Below are 17,788 nucleotides of genomic sequence, written 5' to 3'. Positions count from 1 at the left end.
TAATCTCTATTATATAATTATTAAATTTTCAAGGTCTTGACATGGACTAATGGATTAAATTAATAATTTCGATAAAATCTTATATAACTTTGTGGTCTCATTTAAATCATAGAGTAATAATTTGTTGAAATTACAAATGTAGTTGACTATGATATTTTAATTACATAAAATATGATTTTATTGTTTTTTTCTTAAAATTTAAATATAACTGAATCTTATTTCTTATTTTTCTTATTGCATCTAAAAGCTATGAGGTTGAATTCTTGAATTGTAATAAGAAATTATGAAGTATTGTTAGTGCTTTGAATTGTAATCAGAAATTATGTACATTGAATGTTTAGTTATTAAATGTATGTTAATTGAATTATAAATAATTCTGTAAATTAATAAATTATTAATTAATAAAATATTTAATATCTCTTTTACTTAATAGATTTAAGATGGTCTCAGCCCTATTAATTTATAGACATTCTAATCCTTTTAAATTTTTTTTAAAAAAAAGCCTCTGATTTTCGATTTCTTGGGCCGAAGCCCAATTTCCAAAATGCATTTGTGCCCACCAAATCCTTGCTGTCCTTCGAACAGTGTCAGCTATGATATAAATACCTATGAGCGCAAGTAAGACGACAAGTCATTACACTCGACAATGGCGAAGGACTCCGATTCGTCTTCAATGGTTCGTCTCAACATCGGTCAGTTACTATCCCTCATTCTCTTTACATCATCTGCAAATTCCTTTACTTATGCACTACACAACCGACATGTCGTCGGTTTTTCTTTATTGCGATTTATCTATTTGTTGCTGATCGTGGTAAACTTTCATAGAATTGACGGATGTTATAAGAACCTAATTTTCATTATTTTTATTTAGCTTGGATTTTGTTGCTAATTACTTGTAAATGAGTTTAATCAACTGAATTTTGTGAATTATTAGCTCTTTAGTTTACTCTTTGATTGCTTTCTGTTTAAAAAGGGCAAATCTCATTTTCTATTTCTTGTTTCTCTACTGTATGTAATATCTGCGCAGTTCTTAAGCCGTTTAGTTATGTTATGATGCACTTATTGTTATACATTTCGGTGAACGTTTGTGAAAGAATGACATTATTGACAAATTTGCACAATTCATGCTTTTAAGTGAACAAATTTATATTTTATGTATTAATATCCAGGGGGAAAGAAATTTTATACAACAATTGATACTCTGACTCGTCGTGAGCCTGAATCTATGCTTGCAGCTATGTTCAGCGGTCGCCATACTGTGTGCCAAGACTCTGAGGTGTATAACTCTCTTATTTTTGCTTACACTCAGCATCTTTCTTTGCCTTGTTTTTGCTGGTGAATAGTTAAAAATTGTAATTGTTTCTTGATTTCTTCCCTTTGGGATTGGGAAGAAGCAATGTGAGGAAAAGAAAGGGGTAGAGTGCACGATGCCTTCAAATTGAGAAAACTCAGTCTTAGTTAAACTTTGTGAAATAATAAAAAAAGGAATGAATTCTTTTGAAGGGAGGAATCACTATCAAATTAATATCTACAACACTTCCATCATATCAATTAATCACAGAGAAAGAATGATGACTCACCTGAAAGAATGATGACTCACCTACTCTTCTTTCTTCTTCTCCTTCTACCAAAAATGGAGTAATGATTGCAGTTTAGCCATGACCTCGGCATAAATAATCCCATTTTCACAATTTTATTTCCATGTGATCTTTTTGATCTGGTGAAACTCCAAATGACCAGTTTTGGGTTCTTATTCTGATTTATGGTTTTCATGTTAGTCATAGAGCTGTTCCTTTGTGTTCTTCCATTAAGAAAAACGTTTTGACTTATTTTCTTTTTATTATTCCAGGGAAAAGCACTTCTCTTGGGTATATTATTCAGATTCTTATCTTTGAGCATATTGAATTATTGCAGGGCTATATCTTTGTTGATAGGGACGGAAAACATTTTCGGCATATTCTGAATTGGTTAAGGGATGGGGCTGTCCCCACATTAACAGAGTCAGAGTTTTTAGAGCTTCTACGGGAAGCAGAATATTATCAATTACTTGTAAGACATGGTTTCTTCTAGTTTATTAACATCCATTTCTTTTTTCTGTTTGAAAAGAATCATCATTTTATTTGGAAGCACCTGTGCCAACTGCATGCCCTTGATTATTTACTTTACTACTTTAAATTTTATGGTTGAGATTTGTGGTCGTTTTGGTTTATACTGGCATGCTCCTGGTGAACTTCTGTCCTTATGCTTTATTTTATTTTATTTTTTTTACCTTTTATTAGCATGACATTGTTGTTCAGTTTTTTTCTACTTTTTTAAAGGAACTTCACTTAAAGAGATCCTAAGTTTTTTGAACGCTAGGGCATTTTAATTTGTTATCGAAGATGATTCAGATAATGGTATCTGTGTCCATGTGTACTTTTAAAATGGTTTCGCTGGCTTGAAACTTCACAGCTAAGTATCTGGATTGCAGGACGGTATCTGGGGAACAGCAAAGGTAAGGCAGTATACACACAGTACTGAGTGTAGCCTTCTTTGGTTTGCTTAGGCAGACCTTATAAATTCACGTGGAATGTGGAAATTACATGTAAACAAGTTTGATGTGCTTATTGAATCTTGGCAGATGAGTCTGATATGACCGTCCTTCCTCAATTATTGTATGATTGCTGTTGAAATCCATGTGTGTTAGTGGATAAAATGTATTTCTTTTTTCAAATAATAGTTTGCATCTAATGTGTTTCATTTCAGGGACTAATTGAGAGAATCCATGCTGTCATAAATAAGAGAAAGGAAGATAATGAGTTAGATACTGAGCTAACACGCATTGATATCATCAAGTGTATACAGTCTGAAAAAGTCAGATTTCGAGGACTTAATCTTTCTGGCCTTGATCTTTCTAAGCTGGTAATAATTACTGAATTGAGGTGCTTGAAAGATTTTTATTCTATGAATACTTCCAAGTTTTATGTCTGCTATAATTTGGTTTTCAGAGGAAATCATCGAATTTGCCAATTTATGCATTTGTTTTGCTAGTTTTCAGAAATCCAGAGAAGTGATTTTACTTGCCAATAGATAGTTGGGGTGGTTTATTCTGGTCATTGTAAGTTTGTAACTGCTTTAGGGTTTTATGTGGCTTCTATGGTAACTTATTGGAGAAGGGTCTTCTTTACCTCCTCAATTCATACTCATGTAACACAAGACTTCTTAGCAGTAGCTTAGAGTTTTTTTGATAATCTCATTAGTATTCTCAGATAAGCAAGAAAGAACATTATATATTCATTAGATATTGTTTCCTCTGATGCTATCTTATTAAAATGGCCAGGATCTTTCACTTGTGGACTTCAGCTATGCGTGTCTTAGAAATGTTTTCTTCTCACGTGCAAATCTTCAATCTGCGAAATTTCGGGTTGGTATAATTTTTATTTTTATATCTTCCTTAAGCCAGTATTGATGTTGATTTGAATTTTATAGGTTTCTTATAATTGGACAGCATGCAGTTTTCGTGTTTAATTCTTAACATGCAAGTTGACAGTGACAAGATGCGATTTTGTCCTGTCTTCCAGCAACCAGTTATATTAATCATACTGAATCTGTCTGTTCTTGATACAGGATGTGGATGCTGAGGGTTCCATTTTTCACAATGCAACTTTGCGTGAGTAAGAGAGTCAAAGCAATACTGGATATTCTCCCAATTATATGTATTTTTCAAAATTGCCTTTTAAGGGTTTTATCTTGCCTAGGGAAGATGTGAATTTGCTGGGGCAAACCTTCGTGGAGCTTTACTAGCTGGTGCAAATCTTCAGAGTGCAAATTTACAAGGCAATTCCCATACTGGAATTTCTTATCTGAATTAAATTGAAATTAGTCAAGATTCAGTATGTAGTTATGCATACCCATTTTCATATTATTTCCATAACAGATTTTCCATAATTTTCTGTATGCATCCGCTTATTCATTCCCCCCCCCCCCCCCTCACAGTTCTTTTAATTATTTAACATTTATGATTGAAGGAATATTTTTTCAATATTCAGTTCAAAAAGATTAAGAACAACCTATGGCATCACAATTTCAGAATTTGCAACTGTACCTTGGTTAAGATAGCACATGATTGTTATTTAGCTTAAGGAATTACAATGAATACAAAATAGCATTTCTTGTTTGTTCCCAAAATGGCTGGAACTACTTGCGGTAAAATGTCATTTGGATTCAAATTTATCTTAAATCATTGCAGATGCTTGCTTGATAGACTGCAGCTTCTGTGGAGCAGACCTGCGATCTGCACACTTACAGGTCTAGCATCTTGAGTTCTTTATCTGTTGCTTTTTCCCTTACTTTTGCAGGTGTTTTTTTCTATATGGAACATTTGTAGTTAGCTAGGAGTTTGCGACAGTATTTGCTTCTGCCTTATGTGTATGCCTATGTTATCTCCAAGACCTGCCACAATTATTGGGTCAAAATTGCCATACTAAACATGGCTCATTTGCTTCATGTCCTTGTAATTTTGCTTTTATCCCATCCTCTTAATCTAAAATGTATGTTGCCAATTGTGCTGCTCTTCTTTCATGCAGAATGTTGCTACTTTGAGATTTTAATCAAATTGCAATCTGTTTGTCCTCTTGACTTTTCAGACTGCTGATCTTACTAATGCCAACCTAGAGGGAGCTAATTTGGAAGGAGCTAATTTGAAGGTAAGATTGTGAATTGTTCGAGCAATCTGTTTGTGGAACAACATAAGGTGCAACTAACTTGTTAATTTATATGCTGATTAAGAGTGCATGCTTATTGGTTGTGTTTTTTTTTATTAATGTGTGCACTCCTAGATAATAATTTTAACTGTAGTGCCAAGACTCTTATCACCTAAAAGCTATCGATCGTCAACATCATTTTAGCTTTGATTTATTGATTCGACCATATGAAGTGTTTTCAAAATGGTTGCTTGTTACTGCTTTTCATCAATTTTCATGGCCTCAATACAAGCTGCATGTTCAGTTCTCTCTCTTGACTACAGTCCTTTTGTAATCGTGTGATAATCACATCTTGCCCCTTTGGTTTGTGAAAGTGCACTTTCCCCCATACACTTTCACTGTGGGACAAGCACCCCTGATTGAATCTTGTACATTAGATGCAAGTTTCAGCCCTACTTTTTCGTGACATGTATTTCTCAGGAGACTTTAATTTGTTGAAACTTCGAACATTTATGCGGCAGGGTGCAAAGCTACGTAATGCCAATTTAAAGGGTGCCAACCTTCAAAGAGCTTATTTACGGCACGTAAATCTTCGAGATACGGTAAGTAAAATAGACCAGACATTCAGATCATGTGAATTTTGTGTTTCTATTATGTATTAATGTCTACTGAAGGTGTTATGGTGATGATTAAACAGCATCTGGAAGGTGCAAAGCTTGATGGCGCCAATCTTCTTGGAGCAATACGATGACATTGAACTCCAAAGCTGTGTGTGTGTGTGTGTGTATATATATCCATCCTGTTTCACTCTTCTGTATGTTTAACATTTTCATTTTCCAATTCACAAATAAGGAGAAAAGATAAAACATTTTAATTTTCTGCATCCTCTGTATTATGAAAATTAATGTGTCAATTGTTGTTAGTTGATGTAATTTATTTGATTGGCATGTTGGTTTGTGTGATTTATATGTAAATTTATCTGGGTTTAATATATTACAGTTGAAGGTCGGAGACCTTCTAATGGTTAACACCGGCTTTATCTAACACTTAAAATCCCTTCCTAATGGGGCCATTCTTTTTTCCTTTTTTTTTTTCAATCTAAAAACTCGAGGATAAGCAATCTCATATGGGTACAATTTTTGTGCGTTTACTTTCGGATTGGGGAATTGAAATCAAAATCGTGTTTGCTTCTTGAAATAAGAAGGGGAATGGGATTTATTTTAGTAGGTCCAACACCAAGTTAGGAATGAAGAATGGGAGTCTGCTACGAGGGAGTGGGGGGTTGGGAATTAGACTCTCATACCCAAAATTGTCTAAAACATCCCTACTTAAATTGCATTATTACAAGTTTATCCTCTTTTGAAACAATCAAAAGTACAAAATACAAAAAATAATTGAAGCAAACAAAACCAATTCTTCTTGTAAGGCACCGTGGGTATTTTTCACTTGATAATTTGAAGATGAAGAATAGACGCAGAAGAAGAAGAATTAATAAAGAAGAGAAAAAAAAAAAAAAGGGAGAAGAAGTAATGAAGAATAAGAGAAAAAGTAAAAAGAGTTTGAAGATAGAGAATGGACGGAGAAGAAGGAACGATAAAGAAGGGAAAAATTAAAAATAAAAACGAAAGAAAAAAGAAGAAGAAGAAGTATCGATGAATTAGAGAAAAATAAAAAAAGAGGAAGAGAAGAAGAAGAGAAAAATAAAAAAATAAAAACAAAAGAGAGAGAAAATAATAATAATAATAGAAAATTACTACTATTACTACTACTACTACTATTATTATTACAATAAAAAATTAAGGTCAGTTTAGTAATTTGAAATTATTCATTCTGATTCCAAGATAAAGTAAACACATCAATGACAGTACAATTTATTCCAATTCCGATTCACACAACTAAAGTAAATAATTTATTTTGATTCTCATTCTCTAGGGGTGTTCAGAACCCAATTTGATCCGCTCAATTCGTCCGATCCGTAAAAATATAATTTGTGGATTGGTAGATCGGATTGGAATGAAAATTTAAAAAACCACAGTCGATGGATTAGATATGGATTTATTTCTGTAAATCCGTAAAAATTCGTGAATCTGAAAAAAAAAAGTATTTATTTAATAAAAAATAAAACTTATAAATGTAGCAATGCTACTTACTAATAAATTAATTAATTAATTAAAGTATAGCTAAATTAACACAATATTATATCTTATTCAATAATAACATAAAATAAAAAATAATTAAATATTTGAGTAATTAAATAAACAAATATAGCTTCCTAAACATTAAAAATTCTAAAGCCAAACAAAATATTTTGGCATATAATGCCAAATTTGTACCCCATTGCACGCACAAACCATCACTGTTTCACTTCACCATTAGAGGTAGTTAAGCTTAATTTGTTACTTTCTTTTCAAGTTCTTCAAGTTTCTTAATTTCTTCCTGTTACATCCAAGCTCTCAAATTTCAACATTTAAATTCATAATTTTAGTTAATTTTCATATATTAATCTAAACAAATGAATTTTTTTTCGATATGTTATATTTAAAAATTTTAAATAAATTATTCTAGTTTTATTTAAATAATTAATTTATTTAAATCTTGTTCAATTTTGAATTTAATTGGTAGTAAAATTATTTTTACGTTAATTTTTTATTTAATAAATTATTTTTATATTAGATTTTTAAATTTAATTACCTCATAGATTGGACAAAATTAAAAATTTTTAATTCCAAAATCAATCCGTCAAATAGTGGATTGGATATGAATTGAGTCAAATCCGCATCCGATCTGCAAACATATAGATTGGATTTGGATTGTGTTGAGAATTTATAATCCGTAAAATTATGGATCGGATATGAATTAATGTCCAATCCGTAAAATCCGATCCGCGAATACCCCTACCATTCTATATTCAAATTCCACTCCATTCTGATTTCTGATTAGTAAACACACCATAAGGGTCTTATAGTAACTTATAAGAATTCATTTCGATTACAAGAAAACATATATACATCAATGATAATATGGTTTATTTTAATTTTGATTTCTACAACTAAAGTAAACAATTTATTCTGATTTTCATACTCTATTATGATTTCAATCCATTTCAATTACCGATTATTTCACACTCTTTTAATATTATGTCATCCCACTTTTGCACTCATAGTCGTATTTTTATTGAAAATTACATAAAATGACAAATATGAATTCAATTAAACTAAAATGTCTTTACAAGTTATGGATCCTAATTAATTTTAATCCTAATATATGACATAACTAATTTTGTTGATAAAATTATAATAATTTTGAAACAATGAAGAAATAAATTATCTAATAACAATAATTTTATTATGAAAAAATATGTTTACAGAATTTATTTTCAATGGCAGGGAAAATAATTAAAATGCTATGTCTTCTCTATAATTTCTAAAAGAAAGAGATATAAAAATAAAAGGTAGGATTTCTTAAGAGTTTTAGTGGGGTGTTAGAAGCTTTACTGTATTTTAGGGTTCTTTGTCCACCCATTGTCCGGCTTGGGCCCAAGATTTAGATGATCTCATCCACAAGAATTACAATCCAAGCATTTGAGAGTTTCCAAACGTGACTGCTGGTGTGTCCAAATAACCTTCGGTTTGAGATAGCCGATTGAAGTAGAGAACCCAATACTATATAGCCATAGGACGTGTACGAGTAAAGCTCTTAATTTTTTGTTATGTTATGAGAGGAAGAAAGCGAAAATTATTAAGCCTTTAAAAAGTTGTGAAGGGCTACTCTGAACTTTTCCTAGTAGAGGCATTATAATTAATTTAATTCTTTATAAACCTCCCAATGTTCAAGTTACAACTAAATGATGCAAAAAAATTGATTACAGCTTTGTGATTCCTTTTTCACCATAGAGTATTCACACCAAATTAGTAACCAAGCCCGGAAAAAAAAAAAAAAAAAAAAAGGTCTCTCTTGGAAACGGTTTGTGCAAGTACTCTAAAAAGAAAAGAAAAAAAAATCTAGATGTTTAATGTGTAGAAAATATTCTTTTATATTTTGTCACTTCCTTGAGGTTAAAAAAAAAAAGAATTATTTTCAACAATTTTGAATCGTCAAAGGGAAGTAGGCAACAAGATCACTTGCATTGGCTTTGAGATATGTTACGCAAGATTAATGGGATCATGAGGTTTTCTGTGAGATGCGTCAAGGCGTGAATCGAGTGTTAAAAAGGTAGGAAACCCCTCCATTAAATATCGATAACAAAATAGTTTAGAGGTGTTTTGATTTCGTGAAAAGTTTTCGTCATTGCAAATGCAAATTTTTTCAGTGTGTATGGTACTGAAACAAAGTGCGTGGAGCTTTTGACTTTTAGAACTCCACAGCCACAGCCTCAGCCTCTTGGGACCACTTCACTCTAATCCAGATCCACTATTGTCGCCATGCGACTGTTTACTTATCCCAAAAAACATTTATTATTATTATTATTGAATTAATTGAGATGTACGATATTATAATTGATATTATATGATGTTATAATTGATATTTATAATTAAATAATTATTAAAATTAGTTTGTATTAATTTTAATATATTATTATTCAAATTTTACTCTCTTTAATATTTAAAAAATATCTATTTTACTCATATTTAAAAAAAAAACCTACTTCACTTAATTATATTCTAAAATATTATAATTAAGAAAAAAAATAAGTTCTTACATGTATCACAGGACTCCAACCACAAAGTTGTGTAAGGGTAAGGTTCTTTGGCCAAGTGGTCAAAAAACTTTATTTATTAAAATTTCAGAAAAGATGGAAACATACAAAATATGCATTGGGACGGTGGGACGTGGGACCATGTCTCCTTATCCATAGCAAATATTTTGTAAAATATTGAATACACACACACACACATATATATATATATATATATATATATATATATATAGAACATTAATATATTAAAATAATAAATATACCTAAATTTATAATCTGAATTGATTAGGACTAATTTAGGGCAATTTTATTGTATAGCCTATAATTTTAATTTATGTCGAAATTGAAAGTTGTAATTACCATAATCTTTTGAATAAAGAAATGGCACTTCTCCCACGAATGAATCTCACTTGAAATTCAACCTGGCAAAAGTTTCTTTCTTTAAATTGTTGTTAAATAAAATAAAGAAATTTTGCCTGGGTGGGATTCAAGTGAGATTAACGAGCAGGAGAACCGCCATTTCTTTATTCAAAGGATTAAAGTTATACATTTACTCCGTTCATATTTGTAACAAAAATATGTTAGAAAAATTGAAGTCTTAGCTATTATGCTGGAACCGAGGGCACCGCGAGGCATAAAAGTTGCCATAATGGGGCATGAATAAGCCTGTGACATGTGTAATACTTACTGGAACAATCTCTTGATCTCTTTTTCCATTCCAAAAAGGACAAAAAGAAAAATATCTCTTCTATGCTTATTCTGGTAATTTCTTTTTTTCTTTTTCAATTTAAATTCTTTGCACGTCAAAATCCAAGGCGTTGTCACCACACACCATCCGAAGAAAATGGCATTGCCTACTGCAGTGTTCCCGTCTCCAAGATAAAATTCCTAAGATGTCGGCACGCTAATTTCAACCATCCACGTGTCGAAAAATTACAAGGAAGGGATTAAAGAAGCATTTTCTTTTTACGCGGATATTTATTTAAAGCAACACGGAATCCAAGCCCGACACTTGCTATTATTACTACTAAGTAGAGTAAATAGGGGCTTTGTCGTAAATAGATGCTAAAGTAGGTCCCGTTATAACAGATCTTTCTTCTCTCTAAAGACTGGGCCGCGATTGCAGCCACAACATCAGTTGATGGGGCGATACGTGTCAGAACCACGTGATCTCCTCTCATCGCAGAAGATATCAGTTAGTTATTGCCATCAGGACCGCCATGCTTTGTGATCTATCTGCGTGTCGGCTATTACAAACTACGACCTTTTCTTTGGGTTAAATTTTTTTAAAGAGAAAAACTTTATCCTCATTATGCGGACTGATCCCTTTACCCATAATCGAATTATGTTCCACTACGCTTTTGCACATCTTGTATTTATTGTTGCCCAGAGAAAGAAAGACAATGACAATCATATCATCTAAAGGAATATAAAAAAAAATAACTAACAAAACTTTAACTTAGCCCGTTAATTCTCTAATGAATTGATCGACTCGAAAAAAATCGAATTAATTTGATTCAGGAATTAGAAGGTGATTTGCTGCTGCTTTAAATAAATTTTTGAATGATAATTTCTTGAATGGTATACTCAAAGATAAAGATTCATCACAGACTGTTAACACGGAACTGCATTTCAACATCTGTTAGTTTAGTTTCGTTTCGTTTTGTTTTGTTTTGTTTTTTAAAATAAGTATCAATTTCGCCATCTATGACCATGACTATGGACAACTGATTTTTAACTAACGATATTTGATTGTCTGACAGGTGTCGATATTACAATCAACTTCTAATTCGCTATCTCTCTCTCTCTCTCTAAATTTTCCTTTTTTTTTTTATTTGGGTAAAATTAATTAAAAGCAATGAAAGATTAGAGAAACACTCTGTTACGTGGGACCTCTATTCGATTAACAAATATATAACACGTATAATTAAATTAAAAATAAATTTTCAAAATATATCTAAACTCATTTCGTATGAAATATTATTTAATTATTGTACGATCGAGAATCGACTCGATTTCTGGACAACTACATACGGCAGTACCGCGGCTGATATGCAACGTGTCGATTTAGCATTGGCGATATAATTGAAATACCCAAAAAGCCCACGAAGACGCGTACACGTAATGGGTGCAAAAGGGTAAATAAGGAAAACCAAAAGGATAATCTTATCTTTCCAAATCAGAATTTGCCATAAAATGTATTAAAATAATCTATAATCTAATCCTAATTCTAGTCCCTCCTTTTGGAGCCTATAAATACCAAGCCAAGATCACCCAACAAGAACAACAACAACCAGAAGAAGATCGCAAACAACTATTTTTCATTGAAAAGAAAAGAAGAGGAACAGAGTCATTTTAAGGGAAAATGTCAGGAGTTATTCACAAGATCGGAGAAGCCCTTCACATGGGAGGAGGGCAAAAGGAGGAGGACAAGCACAAGGGAGAGCACCATAGTGGGGACCACCACACTACTGATGTCCACCATCAGCAGCAGTATCACGGCGGCGAACACAAGGAGGGCTTGGTGGACAAGATCAAGCAGCAGATCCCCGGTGTCGGCACTACTGATGTTCACCATCAGCAGCAGCATCACGGCGGGGAACACAAGGAGGGCGAACACAAGGAGGGCTTGGTGGACAAGATCAAGCAGAAGATCCCCGGTGTCGGCGGCGGCGAGGGCGCCGCCCACGGTGAAGAGAAGAAGAAAAAGAAGGAGAAGAAGAAGAAGCACGAGGACGGACACGAGAGCAGCAGCAGCAGTGACAGCGATTAAATTAATTAACTTTTATGTGACGCATCCATCATCCATCATCTTAGATTTATTCTATAATAAAAGTTTGGTGTGTGTGTGTGTGTGTGGTCACAGTAAGAGCTTGCTGCTTTATTTTTGGGGTGTCTCCTTAAGGTGGTGTTAGTGTTTAAATTATTGCTTTTGAGAGAGACTGTTTTTTATTCTGCCCAGTCAGTGTGTAATTTGCCTTTTGTCAATGTGAATTTCCATTATCAATTATATGATAAAAGAGATTAGTTATTATTATTATTATCATTATTATTATTATATAATAAGAGGCTAACTCCTCATTTCGTCTGATTCCATTTCAACACTTGCGATGCTCACGAATCGGAATCTCTCATCGAACGACGACAAACACGGAGATCTGCTGCTGCGTTCACTGTTTTTTTAGTTTTCGCTGGATAACTACAAAATCAGACAACTAAAATTTGTTATTTTCTGGTTTCATAATCACCATGACGTCATCTTTAAAATGGGGAGAAATAAAAATAAAAATAGAAGCCTTTTTACGTGTGGCCTGTTTTTTGTCCGGGGCAGTTGGAATCGGTGATTTTTTATTATTTATTTTTATGTAGTGTCATGTAAGCCAGATTGTTCCGTACTAAAGAAAAGAGTGTTGTGGCCACCAAAGTGTCTTCAATATTGTGACTCCACGTTTAGTTTGAATAGGTAAACGATAGTGCCACTTAGCTTCTCATCTTTTTGACAAATATAAAATTATTAAGGGTAAGTTTGGTATTATATTTTAAATAGTACTTTTCAATTTGTTTTATAAAATAAAAATGATTAGTTTTTGTTAAAAATAAAAATATGTTTGGTAGTTTATTTTAAGAATAGTATTTGAAAATAAAAAAAAGGTGAAGCGGTGTTTGGTTACTTGTCTGTCCGAAAAAATAAAGATAAAAAGAGAGAGAGTAGAGAATTATTTAATGAAACTACTATGAAAGAATAATATTATATAATGAATATAAACATATATTTTATATTAATAAATAATTTATCTATTTAGTTATTATATTATGATGTATTATATATTATTATAAATGCATATAGGTTTGAAGATATTTTAATAATTTCTTAAAAACTTTTAATTATGTAAATAAATTGTAGTTATAAGATAATATTAATTGAGAAAATCTTTAATTATTTCATAATTATCATATATTTATTTATATTAACTGTCAAGATGTAACTTTATTATTGATATATTTTCATTAATATATGTAAGAAAGTTTGTAGTAATTTTTAAATAACTGCATATTGGTCGAACAATGTAATAATTTAGTATAATAATTATATGATATCACTTTTTATTTAAAATAATTTGGGTAATATATTAAGTAATTAAGCTGTAAGGTATGGAATGCTATTATTTTTAAATATTTGTTATAATAATTTATTTATTAGATTATTTCTTTATTAAATGGGCCCACGTAATTTATTACACCATGTTATAAAAGTTAAGATGGTAGGGCCTTGGCAGAGAGTAAAAGTGAAATAAAATAGAGAACCCAGTGTAATAGCGTTTTCTTGTTTCCTTTGTAAACATTGAAAAATGAATTTTTTTTTGTTTTTAATCACTGTACAGTTTTCCACCAATATGAGCTCACCAAACAAGTTTTCTGTATTTTCCTTTTCATAAAACGAAAAACAACAAATTGAAAATGGTAATAAATGCACCCTAAATTTTACATATTTTAGTTTTAACGGTATATAATTGCAAGAGTGTAATTGATTAATCGATTTAGATTAAAGCATTGAAATTTTTAAAACAATCCGAATCGTTTGAATTTGATACTACATCTTGAATTGCATTTAATTAAATTTTTCATTTCAATCGATTTCAATATACTATCGTCAGTTCGTCACATAAATCTAAAAACTTCGGAGTTAGAATTCATTATTTTGATCTTTATAAGGACAAAACTATGTGACTATGATTTGAAGTTAAAACCAATCTTAATAATTTTTAGTTGAAAATTTCTCAATTTACCTATCATCGGTTGAGTTGGTTTTTTAATTGAGTTATTGAGGTTTTCTTACAAGGTTCTTTATTTTATTGTCAAAACAAATTAAAAAAAAAAGTGTTATAATAAACAATAATGATATTCTCACCATGGTTAACTCCACAGTTAGCGTAGAATATTGTGTTTCGTTCTGTGCTAACTATAAATTCTAATTGTGGTGAGAGTCTCCATGCACACAACAGACACAGCTTACCTCACTCACACAACACACGCATTCTCCCTCACACTCATGCCAAATCTCACTTCACTCACAGCGCCACGAAACTCACCTCATTGAAGCCACAAATCTCACCACCAGTTGGTTCTCCCTCACCACGATCCATTCTCACCATTGGCTCTCTCTCTTTCCCCCATCCGATTGCACCTTGCTCCCTCACAGCGCCTCAATATTTGGGCTGTCTAGGGAAATTGACATGTGGCTTCACACGTCGTTGGTTGTTGTAATCAATTTATAGAGGCAATTTGCTTAATTAATTCCAAATTTGGTTGTTTAAGATTATGAATTTTTGAAGATTCAACCACCATTGTGTTAAACAAGTGAAGCTTACATAGGATATGAATAAGATATGAATTATTTACATATATTGTGACAAAAATGTCCGTAAGATTCTTGTATTTTGACACATTGCATTTCTTTTTTATTTTTTAATTTAGCAACACACCATTTATAATATAAATTCAAAATAAAACAAAATTTACTAAGCATTTCATAAATACAATGTCGAAGCTTTCGGTAGCTTCTTCTGTTCAAGTGGGCTTCCTACTGTGATCCACGGCTTCTGTGGATTTTTACAGTGACCCATGGTGAGAATCTCATTTTTTTAAGCATAACTAAGAAATGTTTGCATGAGGCGATGTGCATAAGTAGTATTATATGAAACAAAAACAACAATATCATGAGTAATTTTTTAACTTGCATATTTTTATAGACAGTATGAATATGATAATTTAAAAAAAACAAAAACACAAACTTCACAGTGCCCCCATTCCTCTTTTATCCCTCAATAGACATCGTCCACACCATGTATTATTATGTAAATTAAAGAAAAAACATCCACATTTTTTTTTCTTATTCTAATTTTGTAATTCGGAAGTTGAATCAAACAAACTGCATGTTCTGAATTTCAAAAAAAAAAAAAAAAAAAACTGTAATGCTCATGGACTCGAACAATGGGCCTTTTTGGTGGGTATACAGTCATTTATCACCCCTATAAAATACTTGTAAATCCCCCTCCATCTAAAAACACCTCATTAGAGTCCAAAAAATTTACATCACTTTCATTACAGCCATCTCAAATCTCATTGAACCCCTGTGAAACAAAACACTCTTTTATACGATATTTTTTTTTGAGGTACATAGTATCTCCAAAGACTTGCAATACACTATAAAACTGTAACCATGTTTCGGTTATTTATTTGATTAATCTCAATAATTATAATACAGCAGATCAAATTAAAGGGACAAAGCTTCCTCTTTGTTTCTGCACTCATTCATGGCACCAAAACACCCAAGCCAAATTCTTATATGCTTTCAATATCAGTTTGAATATTGTTCCATAAGAGTTCTCCCCATTGTACAATGATTATCCTCCATAACTTGCAAATTATCACGAGCGTTCAAAGCCCCTTTTTTTTTCTTTTCTTTTTTTAAAGTGCAAGTAGTTGCACCCTCTACTTAATTTTAAGGTAGCATGTTTGAGTCTCTCCAGTGACAACGTGAGTTTATTTTCTTTTATTTTTTGAGTTTCTTGAACTTATATATGTTGGATTTTATTAAATATTTCTATGAAGTTATTTATTAAAAGCATTGTATGTGATATTTAAAAAAAAAAAGAAAAAGATACAAACAAAAATTAAAGGGACAAGAGTTGAGAGATTAAGATTGAGATTAATAATATTCGGCCAATTATTCCACGCAATGCAAATGGGAACGAACCGTAGCATAAACAAATGACACAAATCCTAGAGAACTAAGTAGAACGCAACATCGCCTTCTAATTTCTTGTTAATTTTTCTGACCATGCAAAGGTGTTTATTTGTGAATGTTAACAGTCGCATCGAAGCCAGACACAAATATTTTCCTTCTTTTGATTTGGTTTATGGAAAGTACGGCCATAAGAGTACTTTGTCTGAAAGCTTTACGTCCTGTTTTTATATTGACGGGTTTTCAAATAGACAAACGCTACGTACATTGACTATATTTTTTTGCCCCAAAAAACTCACATTTGTGCCCATTTCTATTTAACAATATAGAAAATTGTCCGTCTTCCCATCATCAGTTTCCATTAATTTTGTTTTTTTTTTTTTGGTTTTTTAAGAGAAGTAAAACTAAAGTGAAAAACAAAAACAAAAACACAGAGAGAGAGAGAACAAATTATAGCTATTTTAAGAGAAAAGGTTCAATTCAATGAAACAAACCTATTATGTCATTTTAACAATACTCATCAATGCATTAATAATTAATATTATTTATTTATACTGTCACCATATTGATCCTAGAATAGTCCTTCTGCCCTCATTATTATTATTTGCTTTAAATAAATAATTATTGTTTGAAATAATATTAAGTAAATATCATGCCTTTTTAGCTGCTACAATCGTTGCATATATCAAGACAGTAAGATTTCCAACTGGCTCCAATGCAGCTTTTACATGCGTACATTAATTCCTTAATTTTTAAATATTATAAATACTGTACATATTAATAAAATATGGTATATTATTGGGATCCTCCTAAGTTACATGCATGTAACTTAACATTAACCATATTATTGTGATTTTAAAATTAACTAAAAGTACAACAGCTAACAACCTTCCATAAATTATTTATTTAGGGAGATTGATACCTCCACTTACTTTTTTGAATATGACATTCAACTGTAACTTACGCCACACATAACAACAACAACACATTAATGAGAGTCGTGTAATTTGTGTGTGTGGCGTAAGATACCTCCACTTACATTTTTGAATATTATTAACTGTCTTTCTGCATATTTCATAGGACATTATTGTCCCTTTAATGCTAAAATTTGAACAAAAAAAACACAAAAAAAGGTGGTTGGGTGTAATAGGGATAAATTTTTTCTGTGAATATTTTAACATGTATTATTAGAAAAGAATGATAACAGGTTAGTAGTAAAACAAAAAAATTATAGGCTATTTACTATATTTTGTTACATAATCTTACAAACGAATGAATATGCTTTTGGTGTTATTAGGATGAGAGATCGTAAAAATCGAAGCTAGAAACTTTGATCGGTGAAATTTCGAATATATTAAGATGAAAGGGTAGGGTGATACTAATTTAATTTTATCGGCAGTTAATTCCAATGAAGCTTTGTTGCAATTCAGGTCCCATTTTTCAATTTGTCCTTTATACGTATGATTTCTCACTAATCAAGTAATCAACTATCCTTCCTTTTTTTTTTTTTTTCTTTTTCCAAAAGAACAAATCCGTTTACAATTTTGTAATTTCATGATAATCAACTACCTTCTACTTCAAATTCTTAATAATAAAAGTAGTATAGGAGCACATATGGTTATAAATTCTAATTAATGAAGCTTTATTAGTTTTTACATTTTTTTA

General features: G+C 31.4%; 2 protein-coding genes across 3 annotated transcripts; both read left to right on the top strand.

Annotated features, from left to right (window-relative positions):
• Nucleotides 1–592: 592 nt before the first annotated feature.
• On the top strand, nucleotides 593–5,687 carry LOC18047194 (FH protein interacting protein FIP2). Of its 2 annotated transcripts, XM_006443414.2 has the most exons (11): nucleotides 619–692; nucleotides 1,170–1,276; nucleotides 1,915–2,049; nucleotides 2,746–2,901; nucleotides 3,320–3,403; nucleotides 3,607–3,653; nucleotides 3,743–3,816; nucleotides 4,229–4,287; nucleotides 4,626–4,685; nucleotides 5,204–5,284; nucleotides 5,380–5,687. In XM_006443414.2, the coding sequence occupies exons 1-11, from the start codon at nucleotides 647–649 to the stop codon at nucleotides 5,431–5,433; spliced, it is 903 nt and encodes a 300-aa protein (XP_006443477.1). In that variant the 5' UTR covers nucleotides 619–646; the 3' UTR covers nucleotides 5,434–5,687. The 2 variants fall into 2 exon arrangements, with proteins under 2 accessions (XP_024045587.1, XP_006443477.1); XM_024189819.1 differs by lacking the exon at nucleotides 1,170–1,276 and having other exon boundaries at nucleotides 593–692.
• A 5,966-nt stretch (nucleotides 5,688–11,653) lies between these two features.
• LOC18047193 (protein SRC1) lies at nucleotides 11,654–12,422 on the top strand. The gene has a single exon (XM_006443413.2). The coding sequence runs from the start codon at nucleotides 11,744–11,746 to the stop codon at nucleotides 12,149–12,151; it is 408 nt and encodes a 135-aa protein (XP_006443476.2). The 5' UTR covers nucleotides 11,654–11,743; the 3' UTR covers nucleotides 12,152–12,422.
• Nucleotides 12,423–17,788: the final 5,366 nt, after the last annotated feature.

Source organism: Citrus clementina, unplaced genomic scaffold (assembly GCF_000493195.1).
Source record: "Citrus clementina cultivar Clemenules unplaced genomic scaffold, Citrus_clementina_v1.0 scaffold_3, whole genome shotgun sequence".
NCBI lineage: Eukaryota > Viridiplantae > Streptophyta > Magnoliopsida > Sapindales > Rutaceae > Citrus > Citrus x clementina.
The sequence above is the reverse complement of the archived record's forward strand: the minus strand, read 5'-3'. Positions and strand labels throughout refer to the sequence as shown.